General features: G+C 53.1%; 2 protein-coding genes across 3 annotated transcripts; one reads left to right on the top strand and one right to left on the bottom strand.

The window, feature by feature from the left end:
- The first annotated feature begins 2,311 nt into the window (after positions 1 to 2,311).
- LOC101126398 (cardiotrophin-2) lies at positions 2,312 to 8,580 on the top strand. The gene is made up of 3 exons (XM_019012522.1): positions 2,312 to 2,327; positions 4,901 to 5,037; positions 8,137 to 8,580. Exons 1-3 carry the CDS (start codon positions 2,312 to 2,314, stop codon positions 8,578 to 8,580), a joined length of 597 nt encoding a protein of 198 aa, XP_018868067.1.
- A 787-nt stretch (positions 8,581 to 9,367) lies between these two features.
- CTF1 (cardiotrophin 1) lies at positions 9,368 to 16,474 on the bottom strand. Of its 2 annotated transcripts, none has more exons than XM_031002757.2 (3): positions 16,410 to 16,474; positions 13,397 to 13,512; positions 9,368 to 10,849 (listed from the first exon to the last, which is right to left on the bottom strand). In XM_031002757.2, the coding sequence occupies exons 1-3, from the start codon at positions 16,432 to 16,434 to the stop codon at positions 10,388 to 10,390; spliced, it is 603 nt and encodes a 200-aa protein (XP_030858617.1). In that variant the 5' UTR covers positions 16,435 to 16,474; the 3' UTR covers positions 9,368 to 10,387. The 2 variants fall into 2 exon arrangements, with proteins under 2 accessions (XP_030858617.1, XP_030858616.1); XM_031002756.2 differs by having other exon boundaries at positions 13,397 to 13,515; positions 16,410 to 16,472.
- Positions 16,475 to 17,413: the final 939 nt, after the last annotated feature.

Genomic DNA, 17,413 nt, shown 5'->3' with positions numbered 1-17,413 from the left:
TACAGGTGTGAGCCACCACGCCCAGCCGACCCTGTCTCTTTTTTTTTTTTTTTTTTGAGACGGATTCTTGCTCTGTCACCCAGGCTGGAGTGCGGTGGCGTGATCTCAGCTCACTGCAAGCTCCACCTCCCGGGTTCACACCATTCTCCTGCCTCAGCCTCCTGAGTAGCTGGGACTACAGGCGCCCGCCACCACACCCAGCTAATTTTTTGTATTTTTAGTAGAGACGGGGTTTCACTGTTTTTTAGTCAGGATGGTCTCGATCTCCTGACCTCGTGATCCGCCCGCCTCAGCCTCCCAAAGTGCTGGGATTACAGGCATGAGACACTGCGCCCAGCCTTTTTTTTTTTCTTTTTTTTTGAGACGGAGTTTCGCTGTTGTTGCCCAGGCTCGAGTGCAATGGTGCGATCTCGGCTCACTGCAACCTCCGCCTCCCAGGTTCAAGCAATTCTCCTGCCTCAGCCTCCCAAGTAGCTGGGATTACAGGCATGCACCATCATGCCCGGCTAATTTTGTATTTTTAGTAGAGACGGGGTTTCTCCATGTGGGTTGGGCTGGTCTCAAACTCCCGACCTCAGGTGATCCGCCTGCCTCGGCCTCCCAAAGTGCTGGGATTACAGGCGTGAGCCACTGTGTCCGGCTGGGCCGACCCTGTCTCTTAAAAAAAAAACACCTGTTGGCCGGGCACAGTGGCTCACGTCTGTAATCCCAGCACTTTGGGAGGCTGAGGCGGGCGGATCACAAGGTCAGGAGTTCGAGACCAGCCTGACCAACATGGCGAAACCCCGTCTGTACTAAAAATATAAAAGTTAGCTGGGCGTTGTGGCACTTGCCTGTAATCCCAGCTACTCAGGAGGCTGAGGCAGAAGAATCACTTGAACCTGGGAGGCGAGGCAGAGGTTGCAGTGAGCCGAGATCGTGCCACTGCACTCCAGCCTGGGCGACGGAGTGAGACTCCGTCGCAAAAATAAAAAATAAAAATAAAAATAAAACACCTCTTGAGTGACTGTGTGGGCCCCTCTGCCTCCAGGTCACCACCTGACCAGGGAAGCTAGGGTGGAGCAGTATTCCTGCCCGCTAGGGTGGGAGTCTGACCGATCACTGCCTGACTCAGGGGGTGGCAGGGATGAGAATTAACATTGGTTCCATGATGGAGAGATTGGGGAAGTACTGGAGAAAGACCAGAACCCAGCGTCTGCCTCTCCGACCCTGCCCCTCTGCTGCAAGGCTTCCCTGAGGGACAGTGTCTTAGGTGTGTGTGTGTAAGTCCAAGTGTGTTGTGCCTGGGCAGAGGGGTGAGATCTCCTAGTGTATCAGAGGCTAAGACGTGGCCAGATCCCATGACCCCTGGTCCCCATCTCTGCGTGCATGTATGGGCATGAGGTGTGTGTCCCACGTCTGCTCTGTGTAGGTGCCTCTGGCTGGCCCCCAGGGATGCACTATGGGTTCCCCTGTGTGCACGCATGTGTCTGGGACTCTGTGTGTGATGTGTGTAGGCCTGGCATGATCCCACATATATGTACCCATGTCTACTAAAGTGTCAGCTCCACAAGGGCAGGGATTTTTGTCTGTCTTGTTCTATACTCTGTCCCCAGCACTTAAAACAGGGACTGGTGCACAGTCAGGGCCCATAAGTCCTGAATGAATGAGCGCATGAAAGTGTGTTCTCATGCCTGTGTGTGCCCACGTGCAAATGCCTGTGTAGACGTGTGACTGTTCCTGTGCCTAAGGGTGAACCTGGGTGTGGACGATGATGTTGCTCACACACCATCCCTCCTGTCCTTTTTCCAAACTCCTTGGGAGCCTGGGCCCAGCGCCTGGGTCCCTGTGGGGCGGAGCAGGGGGCGGCCTCCTCTGGGAAACTGGATCCCAGGACGTGCAGAACAGCAGGGAGCGGGGCGGCCCCTTTGTCCCTGGATAATCCCCATCATGCCCTCGCCCCCTGCCTCCCAGCCACCAGGGTTTAGGGTCGAGTTTGGGAGCTGGAGGGGCCTGGGGGTCCCATCTGTGTCCCCTTCCCTACCCATTTCCTTCCTCTGGGGCTTCTGCACACGAGGCCTCCCCGTGCGGAACATATGTCCCCCTTCTGGGTCCTCCCACCCGCTCCCTGTCCTGTCTGGTGGCCAGGTCTGTCTCTCATTCTTTGCCAGGGCCCTGCCTGCTCCTGCCCCTCTCCCCAGGATGTGACTCCCTCCCTCCCTCTTGGGCCACCCCAGGGCTCAGCCCCAGGTATAAAGACACCTGAGGGGCAGAAGGACAGGTGTCCTGAAAGACCCAGAGGCTGCGGAGAGGAAGAAACCGAGGAGAGAGCATGAGCTGTTCACTGGGTGAGTGAGGGGCAGGAGCGCCAGGCCCCAGAGACACAGGACAGGGGGACCCGCAGAGCCCCTCCTCTCTCTGACTCAGGTGTCCAGCTCTCTTTGCACCTGCTGAAAACCTCCAAATCCCCCTACATCAAGGCTTCCTTCATCATTAATTCAACAAATATTTATTGAATGCCTATCATGTGCTAGGTACCGTTGGAAGCATCTGGGGAGACAGCAGTGAACAAACAGACAAAAATCCATGGCCTCATGGAAATTTCATTCTGCAGACACATAATATGTGTACTAACAAGAAAATTGTAAAGCTAGTGTGACAGAAAGTGGTGCAGTGATCCAACTGTGGCTTTTTTTGTTGGTTTGTTTGGTTTTTGAGACAGGGTCTTGCTCTGTGGCCCAGGCTGGAGTGCAGTGGCAGAATCTTTGCTCATTGCAGCCTTAAACTCCAGGGCTCAGGTGATCCTCCTGCCTCAGCCTCCTGAATAGCTGGGACCACAGGTGCACGACACCAGGTTACGCTAATTCTTTTTTTTTTTTTTGAGACGGAGTTTTTGCTCTGTTGCCCAGGCTGGTGTGCAGTGGCATGATCTCGGCTCACTGCAACCTCTGCCTCCTGGGTTCAAGTGATTCTCCTGCCTCAGACTCCCGAGTAGCTGGGATTACAGGTGCCCACCACCACAGCTGGCTAATTTTTGTATTGGTAGTAGAGACAGGGTTTCACCATGTTGGCCAGGCTGGTCTCGAACCCCTGACCTCAAGTGATCTACCTGCCTCGGCCTCCCAAAGTGCTGAGATTACAGGCGTGAACCACTGCACCTGGCATAATTTTTTTTTTTTTAACTTTTTGTAGAGATGGGATCTCCTATGTTGCTCAGGCTGGTCTCGAACTCTGGGGCTCAAGCGATCTTCCCAAAATATTGGGATTGCAGGTGTGAACCACTGCAAGCCCGAAGTTTGTCAAATGAAGGAATGAAATGGTCTTCCCTCTCAGGCTTCTCTGAGTTGCTACTGAACTCTGGGAACTCAGGAATGTGGCAAGGGGGATGAAGGAGGCCGCCGTGGGTTTGCCTCTCATCTCTGTTTCTCCTGGGTGGTGACCTTAGGTCATTCTCCTCCTCTCCGAGCCTCACACTGTTGGTAGAAACATAAACTGGACCAGATCTTCTTCTTTTTTTTTTTTTTTTCGAGACAAAGTCTCACTCTATTACCCAGGCTGGAGTGCAATGGCGAGAGCTCAGCTCACTGCAACCTCCGCCTCCTGGGTTCAAGCGATTCACCTGCCTCAGCTTCCTGAGTAGCTGGGATTACAGGCACACACTACCATGCCCAGCTAATTTTGCATTTTTAAGTAGAGACGGGGTTTCACCATGTGGGCAAGGCCAGTCTTGAATTCCTGACCTTGTGATCTGCCAGCCTTGGCCTCCCAAAGTGCTGGGATTACAGGCATAAACCACCGTGCCCGGCCTTTTTTTTTTTTTTTTTTTGAGACAGAGTCTCACTGTGTCACCCAGGCTGGAGTTCAGTGGCTTGATCTTGGCTCACTGCAACCTCCATCTCCCAGGTTCAAGCAATTCTCCTGCCTCAGCCTTCTGAGTAGCTGGGATTACAGGCACCTGCCACCACGCCTGGCTAATTTTTTTGTATTTTTAGTAGAGACAGGGTTTCACCATATTGGCCAGGCTGGTCTCGAACTCCTGACCTTGTGGTCCACCCGCCTTGGCCTCCCAAAGTGCTGGGATTATAGGCATGAGCCACCGCGCCCAGCTTGGACCAGATCTTTGAGAGGACAATTTGACAGCATCTATTTACATTTAAAATAAGCATGCAGCCAGGTGGAGTGGCTCACACCTGTAATCCCAGCACTCTGGGAGGCCGAGGCAGGACGATTGCTTGAGGCCGGGAGTTGGAGACCAGTCTGGGCAACATAGCGAGACCCTGTCTCCACATAAAATTTAAAAAATTAACTGAGTGTGGTGGTGTGGATCTGTAGTCCCAGCTACTTGGGAGGCTGAGGTGGGAGGATCGCCTGCTCCCAGGAATTCGAGGCTGCAGTGAGTTATGATCACACCCCTGTATTCCAGCCTGGGTGACAGAGCAAGACGCCATCTCTAAAAGAAGGAAAAAATTCACACTTGTGCTGGCTGCCTTTAAAGCATAGAGCTAGCAGGATTTCCTGTGGGATTGGGTATGCAGAGTAAGAAAAAAAATGAAGCATCAAAGAGCACACCATGACTTTGGCCTGAACAATTGGAAGAATTGTAATGCCTTTACCTGAGACAGGGGAGCCTAGGAGAGGAGGGGCTTGGGGGGAATATTCCAGAATTAAACCCTGGATATTTTGGGTTTGAGATGCTTACTAATATTCAAGTGAAAATGTCAAGTAGCTGAATCAATGAGCCTGGAGTTCAGAGGGTTCTGGGCCAGGATAATCTACCTGCAGGAGGGTTTGTCACTGACTTGGACATGCAAGATCGCTGTAGCCCACAAGGGATGGGACCTTTTCCGGAGTTGTGGAGATGAATGAATGAATCGGAGGCAGGGTCGAGGCCTTGGTGCTGACCTCCGGCTTCCTCTGCCAGCCCACCTCTGCCTGCTAACCCTGCTGTCGCCACCCCTCAGCTCAGCAGCCTCCATCTCCCCGGCTGAGCCCATCAGTCAAGCCTATAGCCTGGCCCTCTACATGCAGAAGAACACCTCAGCGCTGCTGCGGACTTACATGAGTGACAAGGGGCATGAGCAGGGGATGAGGGGAGAGGGATGCTGCCTCCCAGGCCCTGCCATGGGTAGGGTGAGCAGAGCAAGTCCAGAAGACTCCTCCATGGCCCGAGGGGACAGGGATGCCTGTAACACTCTAGTGTTCACTAGAGCCACACTCACTTGTGCCACTCATGTCACTGGTGGCTGGGTGACCTTAGGCAAGTCATTCTTCCTCTCTTGGTCTCAGCTTTCTTATCTGCAAAATGGGATGCTGAGCGTGCCTTTGCTGACCTCCTAGGACTGTGACAGTGTTCAAAGGACACACCGAGAGAGAAGGGCTTTACACAGCCACATTTAATTCCCCACCATTCATGCTGTGTGATTACCTGGGCCCATGCCTGCTTGGCACTCTACCCCCAATGTCTGTCACCCAGGCTGGAGTGCAGTGGTGTGATCTCGGCCACTGCAACGTCCACCTCCCGGGTTCAAGTGATTCTTGTCCCTCAGCCTCCCGAGTAGCTGGGATTACAGGTGCATGTCACCACGCCTGGCTAATGTTTGTATTTTTAGTAGAGACAGGGTTTCACCATATTGGCCAGGCTGGTCTTGAACTCCTGGCCTCAACTGATCCACCTGCCTTAGCCTCCCAATGTGCTGGGATTACAGACGTGAGCCACTGTGCCTGTCCTTTACCCCCATTATCTTACTGACTCTTCAAACAGTTCTAGCAGGTGGAATTATAATCCATTTTACAGATGAAGAAACTGAGTCTTAGAGGGGGGTGAATAATTTGCCTGAGGTCACAGAGCTAATAACTGGCAGTGCCAGGATCTGAAGCCAGGTCTGTGGAATTTCCTCCCCTTTCCATGGCCTCCTACACCATCTCAAAGTTAAAGCTGGAAGCCTGCTGGCTGAGTCTGACCCACAGCTGTTTTTTTGTTTGGCCCATACAGCTCCTGTTCAAAGTTTGAATATGAATGGAATGCCTGTCTATAGCAGGCACAGGGATACTGTCGGTCAAAACTCCCACCTGGCATCGTAGTCCTGCCTTCTTCACAACTGACACGATCTGCCTGGCCCTGGAGCCCCTGACATCTGGAGCTCTTTCTCTGGGCCAGATTTCTGGCCCCTGTGAAGTGACTGAACCTTTCGACCTAGTTTCTAGTCCCACAGCTGTCACTATTCCCTGGATAGCCTTGGGCACCCTTAGCCTCAGTTTTTCCACTTGTAAAATGGGACCAGGCAATCTGCCAGTTAGGACATCTATCAGTGTGCACTAAGGTCCCAGGGCTGGGGGCTGTGGCTTACACCTATAATCCCAGCACTTTGGAAGGCTGAGGTGGGAAGATCACCTGAGGTCAGTAGTTCGAGACCAGCCTGGCCAACATGGCAAAACCCCGTCTCTACTAAAAATACAAAAATTAGCCAGGTGTGATGGCGCACACCTTTAGTCCCAGCTACTCAAGAGGCTGAGGCAAAAGAATCTCTTGAACCCGGGAGGTGGAGGTTGCAGTGAGGCCAGATTGCACCACTGCATTCCAGCCAGGGTGACAGAGTGAGTCCCTGTCCTAGAGGAAAAAAAAAAAAGATGCTGGCGATCTTACTTTGTGGAAGTAAGAACTTTGATGGGGAAGGTTCTCAATTAAATGTAATAATATTAACAAGTATTTATTAATGATTGTAATAAAATTAACAGGCCAGGCATGGTGGCTTATGCCTGTAATCCCAGCACTTTGGGAGGCTGAGGTGGGGTGGATCACTTGAGGTAAGGAGTTCGAGACCAGCCTGGCCAACATGGTGAAACTCCATCTCTACTAAAAATACAAAAATTAGCCGGGAATGGTGGCACATATCTGTAATCCCAGCTACTCGGGAGGCTGAGGCAGGAGAATTGCTTGAACCCGGGAGGCGGAGGTTGCAGTGAGCAGAGATCATGCCAAGGCACTCCAGCCTGGGCGACAGAGCAAGACTCCATCTCGGGAAATAAATGAAATAAAATAAAATAAAATAAAATAAACAAACATAACTAAATGCCATAAATAAAAAAGATACCAGGCTGTAACTACATTGTCAATAATATACTTGGTTTAAAATATTACAGTTGGCTGGGTGTGGTGGCTCGTGCCTGTAATCCCAGCATTTTAGGAGGCTGAGACAGGTAGATCACCTGAGGTCAGGAGTTCGAAACCAGCCTGACCAACATAGTGAAAATACAAAATTAGCCAAGTGTTGTGGCGTGTGCCTGTAATCTGGGTTTCCAGATACTTGGGGGGTGAGGTGGGAGAATCGCTTGAACCTGGGAGGCAGAGGTTGTAGTAAGTCAAGATCGCACCATTGCATTCCAGCCTGGGCAACAAGAGCAAAACTCTGTATCAAAATAAATAAATAAATAATAAAAGAAAAGAAAACATTATAGTAAATAATGTAATCATAGTGTTCATTGATTGATATTAACATAAATATATTATTAATTAATGATGGCTTATCACACCCTTATTGTATATCAGATGCTGTGTTGTATATTAGACTCTGTGCTAAGTGCTCTTTTTTTTTTTTTTTTACAGTTTCACTCTGTCGCCCAGGCTAGAGTGCAGTGGTATGATCTCGGCTCACTGCAACCTCTGCCTCCTGGGTTCAAGTGATTCTCGTGCCTCAGCCTCCTGAGTAGCTGGCATAGCAGGCGTGCACTGCCACCGCTGGCTAAGTTTTGTATTTTTAGTAGAGACAGGGTTTTGGCATGTTAACCAGGCTGGTCTCAAACTCCTGACCTCAAGTGATCTACCCATCTCGGCTTCCCAAAGTGCCAGGATTACAGCTGTGAGCCACCGTGCCCGGCCTGCTAAGGGCTTTATATATATTATTTCCTATAATCTTCATAACACTGCCAGGTGGGAATTTCTGAAGCTTGTGACTCCACGTTGCACAGCTAGCGTGCAGAGGATGACACACCTGAGCCTCCTAGGGCCCTTGCCCTGTGTCAGGACATCCCAGCAGCTCCCTGAGACGCAGCAAGTGACGACTCCTGGAAAGAAGCCAGTCTCAGTGGGCAGGCGTGAAGTCAGAGTCCCAGGCACCGCTCTGGTCCCCTCACTCCTGTCTGTCTCTGTCCCTCCTGCAGCTCCAGTACCAGGGCAGCCCCTTTAGTGACCCTGAGCTCCAGCTCAGCAGCCTGCCTCCTGCCACCGCCTTCTTTAAGACCTGGCACGCCCTGGATGACGGGGAACGGCTGAGCCTTCCCCAGAGGGCCTTCCTGGCATTGACCCAGCACCTCCAGCTCGTGGAGGACGACCAGAGCGACCTGAACCCTGGCAGTCCCATCCTGCTGGCTCAGCTTGGGGCTGCGAGACTCAGGGCCCAAGGCCTGCTGGGCAATATGGCCGCCATCATGACGGCCCTGGGGCTGCCAATCCCCCCAGAAGAGGATACTCTAGGGCTTGCTGCCTTTGGGGCCTCGGCCTTTGAGAGGAAATGTCGAGGCTACGTGGTGACCCAGGAATATGGCCACTGGACAGACCGAGCTGTGAGAGACTTGGCTCTGCTCAAGGCTAAGTACTCAGCATAGAGGGGTAGGACTTCCTGTCAGAGGCTGCAGCACTTCCTCTTTCACAATGGCCTCTTTTCTGCCTTGCTTGTGGGCTAGAAAAGGAGATAAACCTTGTCTAGCAGACGGGGCTTGGGTGCCATGTCTGGGAATATTTCCTGGGAGCCAGGCCTCAATTTCCTTATTTCAGGGCCTTCCGGCCCAGGTCCTCTGGCCTGCCTTCTAGGTCTGGGTCAACCTCCATGGATGCCATTCCATGGGTTACCCATCCAGTGGTACTGGGTGTCCACTTCCTGGTTGGAAAGATGCACCTCTCCAAAGAGGCTTCACCTGTCACTCTACAGGGAGAGGACAGTTGGTCCCCTTCCTAGGCTCTCCCTGAGACCTTCCCCTTTTTGTAATTTTGGGACGGTTGGGGCTGCCTACCTGTCTCTGTCTACCTCATTCCCTGTATGAAGAGCCCGCCTTTCTAAGCGGATAGGCTTCCTTCTTCCTGCTAAAGTTCATTGGCTCCCCTCCTTGGCCTGTCTCTCTGGGGCTACTGTTCCACTTCCTGTCCTCAGGGGCTCCACTTCCTGATCCATGGAAGCCCAATTCTTGAAGAACTAAGGACTGCATCACATCTGTTTCCTGTTAGGACACATTCACTTCCTGTTCTGGGCTGGCAGAGGGCACCACTGGCCAGGGGCTGTCAGCCTCCTATTTATACTGCTGGGCTTCTTGGGCATGTCTGGGGGACTTGGCTGCATCCCAAGGGTCCTTTTCTCCCTAAAGCTGTCTCCCCATTTTCAACAACTATATATACAGGTAACTTTAGTTTCTTTTTTATTTTTAAACATTTTATTTACAAAAAATTAATTTATTTTCAGAAATAAAACTCTTTTAAGGTGTTGCTTGTTTTGTCTCCACAGATCTGCTGGGAGGCAGTGGAGGTGTGCAGGGACAGGGCAGAGGGGCTGAAGGAAAGGAAGACATCAAAGGGACAGGGCTGAGGCCCAAAGGGATGGGGTGTGGCAGACTGGGGATGTAGGTGGAGTGAGCCTGAGGAAGGTGGCTGAGATGCGGAGTAGCCTTCCCCACATAGGACCAGCAGGCACGCCCCTGGCCAGGGAAGCACAGAGAGACGGCTAGATGGGGACAAGGAGAGAAGGTGTCACCTCCTGGAGATACGGCTGAGATGTACACATGCGCTCACACAGGGCCACGAGAAGGCAGGAAGTGGGGATGGAAAAAACAGAGACACCCCAAAAGCTGGGTAAAGGGGGAGGCCAAAGGGAACTGAGGCAGGCCCAAGGAAGGAGGGAGAGCAAGAAAATGGTAGACTCAGACGGAGTTACCATGCAGACGAGGAGGGTCCAAGAGTTAAGAGAACGGGGCAGGCAAAGCAAGAGAGGCTGGGAAAGTGGCTCACGCCTGCAATCCCAGCACTTAGGGAGGCTGAAGCGGGAGGATCGCTTGAGCCCAGGAGTTCAAGACCAGCCTGGGCAACATGGCGAAACCTCGTCTCTACAAAAAATTAAATAAAAAATTAGCCGGCTGTGGTGGCGCGTGCCTGTAGTCCCAGCCGCTGGGGAAGCTGAGGCAGAAGGATGGCTTGAGCCCAGGAGGTTGAGGCTGCAGTGCTGGGATCGCGCCACTGCACCCCAGCCTGGGCGACAGAGACCCTGCCCGTCCCCTCCCCTCTCCCCCACAAAAAGCAAAGAAGGCCGAGGCAATGGAGACAGCTAAGAGCAGACAGACAGACACCGACAGCGGCAGAGAAAGACAAAGAAGCGGAAGGAGAGACGGAACCCAGCGGGAGGAGGCGGGGCGAGCTGCCCCGCGGCGCTCAGGCCGAGCCCCCGGGCAGTAGCTGGCCCAGGTCGCCCTCGGTGCGGCTCAGCCACTCGCGGTAGAGGCCGCAAACGCGGAGCCCCAGCACCTTGGCGGGGAAGACCCCGGTTGCGGAGGCGGCAGAGGCGGTGGGGGCGGGGGGCTCGGCCCGGGGCCCGCGGTTGGCGGCGCCCAGCGCCGCCAGCAACGCTTCCACGGCGGCGCCCAGGGCCCGGGCCTGGCGCGCCGCGTCCTCCAGGCGGCGCAGCAGGCGCGGCGCGCGCGGGTTCAGCTCGGCCTGGCGGCGACACACTGCGTCCAGCAGCGGGGGCAGCGCGGCCAGCGCCGCCGCGTCCAGCCGCAGCCGCTCGTGCACTGGCAGCCCCGCGTGGCTCGGAGCTGGGGCGCTCAGGCCGGCCACCGGCAGCCGCGGCGGCGAGAAGCTGGGCAGCCCGAAGGGGTCTCCCTGGAGCTGCACCTGCGGAGACACGGCCGGCGGGTCAGCGGGGCCCCGGAGCACGGGCAGGGGGCTGTTAACTGGGCTCTCCAACCCGCTCTCTGGGGGCGTCAGTTTCCTCATCTTGCAGATGATAATCCCTCCTGACAGAGCTGCTCTGTTTAAGGCAAAACAAAGTGGCATGCGCTTGACACCAATGCCTGTTTCTTCCTCCCTAAACTGGACCCAGACTGGGCCAGTTTAGGTCAGCACTTTGGGAGGCCAAGGTGAGATAATCACTTGAGCCCAGAGGTTCGAGACTAGCCTAGGCAACACAGCAAGACCACAGCTCTAAAAAAAAAAAAAAAAAAAAAATAGCGAGTGTGGTGGCGCATGTCTGTAGTTCCAGCTATTCCGGAGGCTGAGGCTGAGGTGGGAGGATTGCTTGAGCCCAGGAGGTCAAGGCTTCAATGAGCTATGATGGCACCACTGCCCTCCAGCCTGGGTGAGAGTCAGACCCTGTCTCAATAAATAAATAAATAGGACCTAATAACAGCAGCAACTTCATAAAGCAGTTATGACCATGTCAAGTGTTCAAGACAGGGCCTGGTCCCAGGAAGAGTTCAGTAAAAATGTCAGCTCTTTTATTAAAGTTACCTTACAGACCGGAGTTCAAATCCTATCTTCACCACTTACTAGCTGTGCAGTTTGGGGCAAAACCACTTCCCTTCTCTGAGCCTCAGCCTCCTCATCTGTACAATGAATGGGGAAGCTTCCTGTCCTGTCTTCATGGAAATCATATAAGATAGTCCAGGGGCCAAGGGGGCTTCATTCCCTTCCCTATCCTCCCCAACCTCTGTACCTGCATTGAGCAGGGGCTCAATGAATCAACATCATATGAATGAACAAATGAAAGATAAATGTGGGGCTGGGCACGGTGACTCACGCCTGTAATCCAGGCACTCTGGGAGGCCAAGGCAGGCAGATCAGCTGAAGTCAGGAGTTCAAGACCCACCTGGCCAACATGGTGAAGCCCTATCTCTACTAAAAATACAAAAATTAGCCAGATGTGGTGGTGGTGACTGTAATCCCAGCTACTCAGGAGACTGAGGCAGAAGAATCCCTTGAACCTGGGAGGCGGAGGTTGCAGTGAACTGAGATCACACCATTGCACTCCAACCTGGGCCACAAGAGCGAAACTCCATTTCAAAAAAAAAAAAAAAAAAAATGTTGGGCTGGAGATACAGTGACTACAGTGACTTACCCTAGGAAGTGGCAGAGCTGGAATTTGAACGAAAGTTCATAGCAGTACAAAGCTAGTTTTGTTTGTTTGTTTTAAATAGATGGGGTCTCACACTGTCGCCAAGGGTGGAGAGCAATGGTTTGATCACAGAGCCTCTAGGGCTCAAGCAATCCTCCACACTCAGCCTCCTGAGTAGATGGAACCACAGGCATACACCACCACGCCTGGCTATTTTTTTCTTTTCCTTTTTCTTTTCTTTTCTTTTATTCTTTTCTTTTTTAAGAGATGAGGGCTCACTGTGTTACCCAGGCTGGTCTCGAACTCCCGAGCTCAAGCAATCCTCCTGCCTCAGCCTCCGAAAGCAATGGGATTACAGGCATGAGCCAACGCACCCAGCCCAAAGCTAGTTCTATTATGCCACTATTCTCCCACTATCCGCTGCCATAATTGTTATATTATTATTTTTAATGTTATTGTTACTGCCCAAGCTCACAGTTAACAAGTTGGCAGGCCTGCAGTCTGATTCAAAGCTATACCCTCCCTTCACTACACAAGGGTAATTTGGGGAAATATTTTCTTTCCTTGGGCAGGGTCCTCTGCCCAACTAAAGATGTCAGCAGATCCCTGTCTTCTGTAAAAGTGCCCTCTTGGGATAACTGTTGCTCCAGATTGGAACCTCTTCTTGGCTTCCCTGAATATCCCAGGTGGGAGAGTTCAGAGTTAATCATATTTAGCTGCCTCCTTTTACTGTTGGGGAGAGACCAAGGCCCATGGAGGGGAGGTGTCAAGGTCACGCAGAGCCTAGAACCTCGGTTTCCTGAGATACAGATCAGAGTTCTCTTCACTGCCCCAGGCTACCTGGCTACCTCTGACTTAAAGCACCAAGGTCACTTGATCCCAGGAGTTCAAGACCAGCCTGGGCAATACAGCAAGACCCTGCCTCTACAAAATAATGAAAAAATTACCCAGGCATGATGGTGCGTGCCTGTGGCCCCACCTACTTGAGAGGCTAAGGCAGGAGGATTGCTTAAGCCCAGGAGGTTGAGGCTGCAATGAGCCATAATGGCACCACTGCACTCCAGCCTGGGCGACAGAGCGAGGCCTCCTCTCAAAAACAAAGCACTGAGGAGGGTGCCTCTAAGCTGGAGAGGACAGAGTGGCATCTGGGTCACAGACAGGGTCCTCTTCCAATTTGCTGTGTGGCCAGGGGCAAGTTGCTGTCCCTCTCAGGAGCCCTGATTTCCACAGTTGGAAAATGAGGTTGAGAGAATGGGTGATCGAGGACCTCTGTGATGTCTGCTCCCACTCCCCAGGCCCCCGGCACCCCCACCCCCATTCCCACTCACATATTCCTGGAGCAGCTGCTCAGCGTATTTGGTGAGGAGGTGCGCAAGGCTGTGTGTCTGACGGATCTTGGCCTCCAAGTGGGGAAGAAGTGAGACTGAGGAATCAGTCTGGGGGTCTTCTGGTGGGAAAGGGGGGAGGAATGAGGATGGCCAACCTCCTGCTCATTGATCACCTCTCCCACGCTGGCTCTTTGTTCCTGACCCCATCAGGGTCTGTCCCATTCCAACTGAAGGAAAATGAGGCACCAGAACTTTGTCAAGCAGGTGGTCTACCTGAAATGTATTGCCTGTCCCCGATTCACTGTTGAAATCCTATTAAAGTCAAATTCAAAGACAGTCATGCCTTGCTTAACAACATGGATACATTCTGAGAAATGCATCCTTAGGCGATTTCATCGTAGAGTACGTAAATACATCGTAGAGTGTATTTACACAAACCTAGGTGGTACAGCCTGCTACACGCCCAGGCTATGTGGTGTTAGTCAATTGTTCCTAGGCTGCAGACCTGGACAGCATGTTACAGTACAGCAGGCAACTGGAACACAGTGGTATTTGTGTATCTAAACATAGAAAAGGGCCGGGTGAGATTGCTGATGTCTGTAATCTTAGCATTTCGGGAGGCCAAGGCAGGTGGATTGTTTGAGCCCAGGAGTTTGGGACCAGCCTGGGCGATATGGTGAAACCCCATCTTTACAAAAAATACAAATATAAGCCAGGCATGGTGGCACATGCCGGTAGTTCCAGCTACTTGAGAGGCTGAGATGAGAGGATCACTTGAACCCCGGGAGGTCGAGGCTGCAGTGAGCTGTGAGTGTGCCACTGCACTCCAGCCTGGGCAACAGAGTAAGACCCTATCTCTAAATAAATGAATAAATAAAAATATAGAAAAGCTACAGTTAAAATACATATATATGTATGTATTTTATTATATAATATATATCGGTTAGGTGTGGTGGCTCACGCCTGTAATCCCAGCACTTTGGGAGCCCGAGATGGGCAGATCACTTGAGGTCAGGAGTTTGAGACCAGCCTGGCCAACATGGTGAAACCCCATTTCTACTAAAAATACAAAAATTAGCCAGGCATTGGGCTCAGTGGCTTACGCCTGTAATCCCAGCCCTTTGGGAGGATGAGGTGGGCGGATCACTTGAGGTCAGGAGTTTGAGGCCAGCCTGGCCAACATGGTGAAACCCCGTTTCTACTAAAAATACAAAAATTAGCCAGGCATTGGGCTCAGTGGTTCACGCCTTTAATCCCACACTTTGGGAGGATGAGGCGGGCGGATCACTTGAAGTCAGGAGTTCGGGACCATCTGGTGAAACCCTGTCTCTACTAAAAATACAAAAATTAGTCAGGCATGATGGTGGGTGCCTGTAACCCCAGCTACCAGGGGGCCTGAGGCATGAGAATCGCTTGAACCTGGGAGGAGGAGGTTGCATTGAGCTGAGATCAGGTCACTGCACTCCAGCCTGGGTGACAGACCGAGACTTCGTCTCAAAAAAAAAAAAAAATTGTCCGGGCGCAGTGGCTCACACCTGTAATCCTAGCACTTTGGAAGGCTGAGGCAGGTGGATCACGAGGTCAAGAGATCAATACCATCCTAGCCAACATGATGAAACCCCGTCTCTACTAAAAATACAAAAAAAAAAAAAAATTAGCTGGACTTGGTGGCACACGCTTGTAGTCCCAGCTACTTGGGAGGCTGAGGCAGGAGAATTGCTTGAACCCAGGAGGCAGAGGTGGCAGTGAGCCGAGGCCACTGCACTCCAGCCTGGCAACAGAGAAAGACTCCATCCCAAAAGAGAAAGAGAGAGAGAGAGAGAGAGAGAGATGGAGTCTCGCTCTTTCACCCAGGATGGGGTGCAGTGGTGCAATCTTGGCTCACTGCAGCCTCGACCTCCTGGGCTCAAGCGATCCTCCCGCCTGGGTCTCCTGTGTAGCTGGGACTCCAGGCATGCGCCACCACGCCCGGTTAATTTTTGTATTTTTTTGTAGAGACAGGGTTTCGCCATGTTGCCCAGGCTAAAAATGGATAGAATCTTATGGGACCTCCATTGTCTGTGCGGTCCACCTGTTGACCAAATGTTGTTATGCAGTGCATGACTGTACTGCCTCCTCAGTGAAGCCTCTAGAATCACTTCTCCTTTATAAACGAACTCCTTCCTTTGACTTAAGGCCATTTGCATGAGTTCCAGGGTAGCTCTTTTAATGGCTTTTCTGTGTGTATCTGCCTTAGCCTGAGAGCCCTTTGAGGACAGGGCTTACATATTTCTACCTCAGTGACTGCTAGTGGACTTCAACATCATCGAAGTACAGAACTTCATATCAAAATGTGCCTTGAAGGCCCATTTTACAGATAGGGAGACTGACTTCCATTTCCATTTCTCTCCCTGATGCCCCATCCATGCAAGGCGCTGGCCTGGCTAGTCAGCGAATCAAGGTCCGCAAGAGCCAGTGTCTGGCGCCCCGGGAGGGACTCCATTTCCCGAAACGCACAGCGCGCGCCCGATGCATGCTGAGGAATGTAGTCCTGACCCGGTGCCCCGCCCCCGCCCCAACCCCGAAGTTTCCCAGCACCAGTCGCGATCCTCAGCAGCCCAGACTTTCGTCTCCTGTTGTCACTCACTACTTCCTGTGACTCCAAGACTGCCTTCCCTTACTCTACCCCTTCCTTCAGCCCCCCAGCTCTGATTCTTTCCCGAGACTCAGTGGACGCAGGGGTCCTGCCCCAGCCCCGACCCCAGTCCTCCCCCTGGGTGTACTCGAACCGGTGATCTAAGCCCTGAGCCCAGGTCCCTGAAACCTCAGCCCCAGGCCTCCTCTAAACCCTAGCGCCTGCTGTTTCTCACAACTCACCCGCTCACTCGTTACCTGACACCGGAGCCCTGCCCTTCCCCGCCAAGGCCGCTCCCCTCCCGGACCCGGGGGTGGCGGAAACCCAGACCCCCAGCTCCCAATCCCTCTGACTCCTGCGCCCCTCAGCGACCCGGCGTCCGGTCCCTCAGCCCCTTACCCAGACTTCCCTCCCTCCGGCTCATGCTGGCCCCTGGCTGATCCCGGCTCCCTTCACGCCCCCCTTTCGAGGGGGGAGAAAGGGGAAAGGGCTGGGGGCGTGGCCCGGGCGCAGCCAATCAGAGCCCAGACCCCAAACATTTCATCCTACCCCCCCTTTTGAGACAGGATTCCTTGGCCCTGAGCTCAGCTCCTCGTCCGTGGGGCCTAGTCGGGGAAGGGGCCCGAGGGGGAAGGCAAGTTGTCTGCCGGGTGGACAGGACCTCGGGGCTGGGGGTGTCAGGGCCTGGGAGGCAGCCCAATGTTCTGCCGCGGGCTCAGGCTTGGACCTGAGGCAGGGGTTGCTTTGGGTGTAAAGCTGAGGAGACAGGAGAGGGAACTGCCGGACTGGCAGGACAGGAATGCGCAGGCCCTCTCTCTAGTCTGGGGCGCGGCTTGCGAGGGAGGCTACAATGGGGGCCGTCAGGCTTGGGGCACGTTTGTCCAGACATACATCTCCTGGCCTATCTTAGATGGCTTCCAATCTCATTGTCACACCCACCAGGAGGGAGACAGATACACTGCTCTCCTCTTCTTAGCAGGCCTAATAACAATCACACACACACACACACCCCCCCCCCCCCACCCCCAGGAGAACAAGCTACAGAGACCTGGACAGGAAGTCACACCCATATGTCAACCCCATTAACCTTGTGTAGACTGAAAGGAAGGCGCATAGGGATGATCCATACTTGGTTTCTGGCCCCCGCGAGGGGCTCGCGGTCTGTCGAGGAAGCCCATAGACAACAGCAGCTAATGGGGTTTGTGAATGAAGACGAGGAGGCCCGTGTGTGTGTGCGCTTGCGTGTGTCTGCGTGTGTGCGTGCATGCGGACGTGTGTGCGTTTGAGCATGCGTATGTGCGAGTGGATTTGTGTGCGTGTGAGTGTGCAGGTGTGCGCGTGTGTGCATGTGCGCGTGCATGTGTGTGCGTGTGTTCGTGTGAGTGGGTGTGTGTATTGCCGTG

Source organism: Gorilla gorilla, chromosome 18, assembly GCF_029281585.2.
Source record: "Gorilla gorilla gorilla isolate KB3781 chromosome 18, NHGRI_mGorGor1-v2.1_pri, whole genome shotgun sequence".
NCBI lineage: Eukaryota > Metazoa > Chordata > Mammalia > Primates > Hominidae > Gorilla > Gorilla gorilla.
Note: the sequence above shows the minus strand (reverse complement) of the source record. Positions and strands in the feature narration are given on the sequence as shown.

Coding starts and splice junctions, on each gene's coding strand:
- LOC101126398 (XM_019012522.1), top strand. Junction 5,038..8,136: donor CAGCGCTGCTGCGGACTTAC/ATGAGTGACAAG, acceptor TCCCTCCTGCAG/CTCCAGTACCAGGGCAGCCC.
- CTF1 (XM_031002756.2), bottom strand. CDS start 16,434: ATGAGCCGGAGGGAGGGAAGTCTGG. Junction 13,516..16,409: donor CCGGAGGGAGGGAAGTCTGG/GTAAGGGGCTGA, acceptor CTTTCCCACCAG/AAGACCCCCAGACTGATTCC. Junction 10,850..13,396: donor AGCAGCTGCTCCAGGAATAT/GTGAGTGGGAAT, acceptor GTGTCTCCGCAG/GTGCAGCTCCAGGGAGACCC.